Source organism: Drosophila suzukii, chromosome 3 (assembly GCF_043229965.1).
Source record: "Drosophila suzukii chromosome 3, CBGP_Dsuzu_IsoJpt1.0, whole genome shotgun sequence".
NCBI classification, from domain to species: Eukaryota; Metazoa; Arthropoda; class Insecta; order Diptera; family Drosophilidae; genus Drosophila; species Drosophila suzukii.
Genome location: NC_092082.1, coordinates 4,525,392 through 4,532,074, shown reverse-complemented (window position 1 = coordinate 4,532,074; position 6,683 = coordinate 4,525,392). Strand labels below are relative to the sequence as shown.

At 43.5% G+C, this 6,683-nt stretch overlaps 2 protein-coding genes across 2 annotated transcripts; both read left to right on the top strand.

Annotated features, from left to right (window-relative positions):
• Positions 1 to 236: 236 nt before the first annotated feature.
• On the top strand, positions 237 to 3,153 carry Alp1 (Alkaline phosphatase 1). Its single transcript, XM_017077986.4, has 4 exons — positions 237 to 396; positions 940 to 1,199; positions 1,702 to 2,806; positions 2,935 to 3,153. The coding sequence occupies exons 1-4, from the start codon at positions 240 to 242 to the stop codon at positions 3,063 to 3,065; spliced, it is 1,653 nt and encodes a 550-aa protein (XP_016933475.3). The 5' UTR covers positions 237 to 239; the 3' UTR covers positions 3,066 to 3,153.
• A 129-nt stretch (positions 3,154 to 3,282) lies between these two features.
• Positions 3,283 to 6,137, top strand: LOC108013249 (uncharacterized). Its single transcript, XM_065864156.2, has 4 exons — positions 3,283 to 3,415; positions 3,472 to 4,182; positions 4,241 to 4,906; positions 4,966 to 6,137. The coding sequence occupies exons 1-4, from the start codon at positions 3,296 to 3,298 to the stop codon at positions 5,788 to 5,790; spliced, it is 2,322 nt and encodes a 773-aa protein (XP_065720228.2). The 5' UTR covers positions 3,283 to 3,295; the 3' UTR covers positions 5,791 to 6,137.
• The last annotated feature ends 546 nt before the right edge of the window (positions 6,138 to 6,683 follow it).

The following is a 6,683-nucleotide window of genomic DNA, read 5'->3' as shown; positions in this document are numbered from 1 at the left end:
GACATCAAATAATTGCATCATCTCCAACGATTTTATGGAAATGACATGTGCAACAAACCTGATTTTAAGAAAACAAAATTGAAAAAAGGGCATTTAGATCTTTAAGCCCGAAATTCCATTTAGAAGCTTTCTAATACAGGGGCGGGTTTTTAGTTGTTGTCTCAGCGCTTCGGTAATTTGCCTCGCGTTTTTGGGACTCTGTTTTTCGGAGAACGTATAAATAAGACTTCAGTTCCGAAATGCGGCTTAGTCGATCCGTAGACCCCGTAACGATACCCCGCTCCGATCAGTCGAAAGTTAGTTCATCAAAATTCCGTACGATGCGTACTCTCCGGTTCCTTCTGGCTCTCGCCCTCCAACTGACGGCGTGTAGCAGTCAGTACAAATATGGGCCAGGTGCGTGACGACAAGATTGAGATCAAGTTCGGGCCCAAATTATACAAAAAAAAAAGAGTGAGACTGCGCCAAGCAAACTCAAAACATATGCAGAATTGATTAATCAAGTGCTAAACGGAATATAAAAGGCGTCAGCGAAATAAATTAAATACAATATTTGACAAATTACCAACAGAGATATCAAATACTAATTTTTAAAACACATAAAATATTAAGAAAATACAAAGGATAGAAGTTGATATATTATTTCACATGGTTTTAATCGATTCAAATGAACTGTTGCATCTATTCTCAATTAAAAGAAAGTGTTTTCCCTTTTTAATGATCAATTTGAAAGTGGAGTTTAAAACAATGCCTATTGTGCTCAGGTCTTTTTTTGTAAAACGACAGATGTGTTCGGAATTGATAAATTCTTGAAGTTGTACTTGGAATTAATTGCATGTCAGCCTAACCTGTTTGTTTAAATAAAAATCGGAAATTAAAAGTTGGATTTACAAAAACAAGAATCCCATATTTTAAGCTATATTGGTTTTCCTATTTCAGAGCAATCCTGGGACCTAGACTCCATCTCAGAGTTAAAGGGCAAGGAGTTCTGGTTCCACGATGCCCAACGCACCCTCTATGAGAAGCTATCCCAGCCACCCAATCAGTATCAGGCCAAGAACGTGATCTTCTTCCTGGGCGATGGTATGTCCGTGCCCACTGTAACCGCCGGAAGGATCTTTGATGGTCAGCTGCGTGGAGTGGTGGGCGAAAGAAATCGTTTGGAGTTCGAGAAATTCAACTACGTGGGCCTCTCAAAGGTGGGTGTTTCTATTTTAAAATTTATAGAAAGCTATTTGCAATAAAAAGTTGCACACACCTCCTCATAAATTTTAGGCAAGAACTGAAAAGTAAGCTTATTATTTTGTTTTGCTATACTTTACATTTATACAAACAAATAACAAATGATTGAGTCATACACCATACATTTTAAGACATAATTCTTGTTTTAAAAAAATTTGATATTATTTTTACATTTTTTATAAGAAATGCAATTTTTAATATCTATATGAAATTATAAAAATGGCCCATAAATCTTTGTTTAACAAAAACACTTCTTAACGAAGTAAAAAACTAGTGGCGATCGCACCTTCAACTTGCAAATGACATCAACTTTTGTGACGAAAATAAAAATTAATTAATTATAAAAAAATTTACGTATGAGCATCTCCGTTAAAATGAATACCATCGACTGCCAGAAAATCATGTGAATGAATATGCCAAAACAATTAGTTACTGGTTGAACCCTTACTTCTATTCCAGACCTACTGCGCCAATAAACAGGTGGCCGACTCTGCCTGCACAGCCTCGGCTTACTTGTCCGGGATCAAGGCCAACTACCTGACCATCGGAGTGTCCGCCGATGTTGAGTTCAACGACTGCAAAGCATCCCGATTGCCCCAGAATCGACTGTCCTCCATTGCCGCCTGGGCGATAAAGGGTAGCAAGTCTGCCGGATTGGTGACCACCACGCGTGTTACCCATGCCAGTCCCGCAGGAGTTTATGCCCACACCTCGAATAGGGACTTCGAGAGTGACTATGATGTCACCAAACTGGGTCAGAATCCGGGAAATTGTCCGGACATTGCCCAGCAGTTGATAGACGGAGAGGTGGGCAAGCGGTTGAGGGTGGTTATGGGTGGCGGAACCATCAAGTTCCTGCCCAATACAACAACGGATGTGTACGGAAACAAGGGTCAGCGGTTGGATGGGAGGAACCTCATAGAGGAGTGGCAGCAGACCAAGCCCGGCAAAGCTAGGGTGGTGTTCAATCGCACGGAGCTCCTGAACAATGATCCCGAGAATACGGACTTCCTTTTAGGACTTTTCAATTCAACCCATATGGCCTATCACATGGACGACAGTGTGGACACGCCCACGCTTCCGGAGATGACAGTGGCGGCTATCAAAGTACTTTCCCGGGATCCCAATGGATATTTCTTGTTCGTGGAAGGAGGCAGGATCGATCATGCCCACCACGAGACTAAGGCCAAGAAGGCTCTGGACGAAACCGTCCAGTTCTCGGAAGCTGTGAAGAAGGCGCGGCAACTGACGAATCCCTGGGACACCCTGATCGTGGTGACTGCGGATCACGGACACACGGTTAGCATCAGCGGCTATCCGGATGTGAACAACAGCATTGTGGGTCTGAACTCGGAGCTGAGCAATGTGGACCAGTTGCCCTACGCGACCATGTCATATGCCAATGGTCCGGCCTACGAGAGATTCTACAAGTCGACGGATGGAGCAGTGGAGCGCGTAGATCTCAGGACCCTGGACTTCTCCAATGCGGATGCTGTATATCCGCATGGAGTGCCCATGACCGAGGAGACCCATGGCGGGGGCGATGTGGCCGTCTATGCTCATGGTGAGTTAAAAGTTTTTGAGTATTATATCATAAAATAACAATAATCTAAATAAACTACTAAAAGTTTTCATAAAAGTGGAACATGATTTAAAGAACCTGAATAATTTGTAACTAATATTCTTTTACAGGTCCTTGGTCTCACCTCTTCACTGGAGTCTACGAGCAAAACACCTTGCCGCATTTAATGGGCTTTGCTTCTTGTCTGGGACCTGGAATTACGTACTGCGATCTACAGCCCAAAGCGAGATATAATCCATAGATAATTATTTTATGTTAGATTTAAATATAAAACAATTAGAATAAATTGAAAAGCTGTTGAGCATTAAAAATATACTCCAAAAATTTAACATGTTTTTGAATATTTTATTTTGTTTTTAAAATCTGTAATTATTGGCATTTAATTGTTTGATAATGTAGAATGATTTTTTCTTTTTATCCAATTTTATCTTAAAAAAAACGTTTTTTGAACCAGATCGTTACTTAAGGAGGATGTCTCCGCTTTGTGGGGTGGGTGTATCCGCTATTTCAATAATTCCGCCGTTAGGTAAATTTAGGCGGTCCACGTACGGTAACATTAATATCAGCACCGGTAAAACAAAACGAAACAAAGTGCGTATTGAATAATTGCGAAATTATAACGCAATATTATTAATTTACGCGTTTAGATGTCAGCCACAACAGACGGAAGTTCCCCGCCAAAGGGCGATCCGAGTTCTGAAAGCAAAGGGATGCCTGCTCAACCAATATCGGACATTGAAATGGAATATCCGGTCTCTAAAGAAAACAAAGTAATTCCGGATTTCACAAGAAATACGGATAGCGTAGATACCGTTTTAAATACAACTACGGAAGCTATCGTAAAAAATACGGATAGTGATGATACGATTCCCTTCCACCCGCCGTCGGATGTGGAAATGGATACCGCTAAGTCAGACTCCAAATCAGATGCTAAGTCAGATTCGAAATCGCATAGCAAATCGCGTGCAAAATCCTCCCCAGAGCTGGAGCTGCAGATTCCTGAAAGGAGGGAGCGCCGCAGGAAGACCAAGGAACGCCCCACTCCGGCGGCAGCTCCTCCCCAGAAACTCAACTGGAAGTTTAACCTGCGCATCCTGATCTCAAACATGTACATGAAAAGCGAGGATCGTCTGCCGGGAGCCTGTGTCCCCAAGTGTCTTCACAATACCACACAGTGTACGGAGAGGCACCGCTGCTCCATGCTTCCGGACGCCCCCAATTTTACGGCGGTGCAGGCCCTGAGGACCACGCTGCATGGCCAGCACTACGATACCTTCCTGGACATCCTGGAGATGATGGTGCTGCAGTGCGTGTACCCAGGAGAAGGAGTCTTTGACAGACTTATAGACATGGCCATGGTTGGAACTCCATATACCTCTTTGTTATTACCAATATTTATTTAATGCTCTCTTGCAGATCCTGATTGCCAAGGAGATGAGCGTGAAGGAGCTGGGCGACACCTACAACAAGCTGATACGCACCTTCTTCCTCCTGGTGGACGCCTTTCCTCCCTGCTGGACCGCCCTGCGTCCCTACTACTTGAATTTCCTGGGCGTCAAGAATCCCGCCCTGCGTGATGTTCGTTCCAAAGATTCCCCCCAGAAGCTGCAGTTCTACCTGGATCTTCTAGAGGAGACCCTCACTCAGTGCAGCGATGAGGAGATACAAGAAAACACCAAGTTCTATGAAAAGTTCGTGTTCAATTTTTCGGAGGAGGAGGATGCTAATATGTCGCAGGAGACCGTCTTTTTGCGGCATGTCCAGGAGTATGACTGGCTAAGTGGCAAGCTCTGCCTGGACGATTTTAAGAGAATGTCTCCCGCCGTCCGTCTGGTACGGCTCTGTGATGTGCTGAACATGCTCACCTGGGTGCTGGAAATGGAATTCCTCTCCTGGCTGGATCATAACAGGCTGCGGCAGTCGGAGTCCGAGATGTTTCAGGAAGACTCCCAGCCGTTTGCCTCGATTGTATTTGGAATGTCTGCTAGTACGCGGCTCACGGACATCGTCAAGCAAATCATGAAGCTTTACGGACAGGCAGCAGCCAAATCCATGTATCCAGAGCGTCAGAGGATTCTACAGGTGAGCTTCCTCATTATATTCCTATCAGGCCCTTGTAGCATATATTTCCCTTCCACCAGCGCCTTATTTCCTTGATCATAGAGGTTAGCAATACTGCCGAGTTGAAGTACGTGGATAATGCTGTGATTTATCCGAGCCTGGGCCCCAAAACCCGCCTGCTCATCGCAGACTTCTTCAAGATCTTCAAGTCACAGAATCCCAAGCACATAAGCACCTACTTAAGGACCATTCCGCAGCTGGATCACACGTACCTTCGCTACGAGTTCACCGACCACTTTCTGCAGCTGTTCTTCTTTCCCAAAAAGCAACCCTTTGGCCCGGAAAAGGTGGTCAAGGAGTTCACAGACCGTCAATGGCTAAATTACAAACCAAAAGGCGAGATTAAGGACGACGACGACGATCAGTTGTGCCGGGAGGATTACTTGGGATTACTACTCAGCGCCTTAAAAGACTTTGATAAGTGGCTGAATCTTAATGGCTTTTGGAAGTTCTTGAAGAGCAAGGAGCATGTGCAACCGTTGACTAGGAGGACCAGTAGTCCACTGGCCACTCCGGTGGGGCTGATAACGGGAGACACAGACATGGTATTCATGTTGGACGAGATGAAGGAGGAGCTGCACACTTGGAAGAAGCGCATGAACACGAAGGTGATCAAAGGCCGGCCGAATGTAAATCTGCCGGTGGCCAGGATCAATGTAGCCAAGATGTGCTTGCGTTACGGCGAGGATGTTCGACAGCTGAGATTCCTGCGACGACTACTACAAAACAAGGTACAAAAGGAGGTCGATGTCTCCGATTGGCTGACCTATCTGAACAGTTTCCTGGGCGACGACGAGCCCATGTCGCAACCGGACTCTGCATCCATCGAATTAAGTGATGACTGAGTTTCCCGACACTAGAACCCTATATCTTAAGCTCAAATTTGATTTAAGGCCTACCAAACCGAAGATTTATTTATTTTTAATTTTTCTAAGCTCATTGAAAGCGCTCGCGGTTGGAAATGATTTCTTTTTTTTTGGATTATGTTATCTAATATATAGTGAAAAGTTTTCAAATAAGAATGCATTTGGTTCATTGCCATTTGTCATAGTTTTCGTTTCTGTATTTCTCCATTGCAAATATATATTTATGCTGTAACTAAATACACAATTACGTACACATTTACATATAAATACAGCTACTGCGCATGTACATATAATTAATAAATATATATGTGTATAATTATACAATATTATCGCGATTTGTTTTTAAGCCTTTTGCTTGTTTGTTTTTTTTTTGCAGTTCCTCATCCTTCTGCCACCTCGATTTGCCTAACGTTTCTGTCTTTGTTCATTGTATGTCTAAATTCTTTGCAGTTTTACATTTTACACACTCAACTATCATTAATTTAGGCTCTTAAATGCTAATCTCACTACGTCACTTATATTTAAAGTATATGCATACGCGTGGGAGGGTTGGGGAAGCTGGGGCGCAGAGCCTTGAGTTTTTGGGCCCGAATACGATCTGCATTCTGGCTTACATTTCAATGCGGCCTATAAGTGTTTTTAGGGATCTAAGATCCTACTGGCGATCCATCACTTCATTACTCTGCTAGGTTGGGGCTTGGGGTGTTCGTTTCTGCCTGGCTTTCAATTCGTTAACACTACACATTTATCAACATTTATTTATTATTTATTCCATATAGGCTAGGTTTTCGTTTAATGTATCTCCACATCTCGGCTTGCCGTTGATTCGTATACATTTTGGGGATTCTCGTTTTGTTGCGCTTTGAAATCTA

Coding starts and splice junctions, on each gene's coding strand:
- LOC108013249 (XM_065864156.2), top strand. CDS start 3,296: ATGTCTCCGCTTTGTGGGGTGGGTGTATCCGCTATTTCAATAATTCCG. Junction 3,416..3,471: donor GTAAAACAAAACGAAACAAA/GTGCGTATTGAA, acceptor TTACGCGTTTAG/ATGTCAGCCACAACAGACGG. Junction 4,183..4,240: donor GACTTATAGACATGGCCATG/GTTGGAACTCCA, acceptor GCTCTCTTGCAG/ATCCTGATTGCCAAGGAGAT.
- Alp1 (XM_017077986.4), top strand. CDS start 240: ATGCGGCTTAGTCGATCCGTAGACCCCGTAACGATACCCCGCTCCGAT. Junction 397..939: donor TCAGTACAAATATGGGCCAG/GTGCGTGACGAC, acceptor TTCCTATTTCAG/AGCAATCCTGGGACCTAGAC. Junction 1,200..1,701: donor ACTACGTGGGCCTCTCAAAG/GTGGGTGTTTCT, acceptor CTTCTATTCCAG/ACCTACTGCGCCAATAAACA.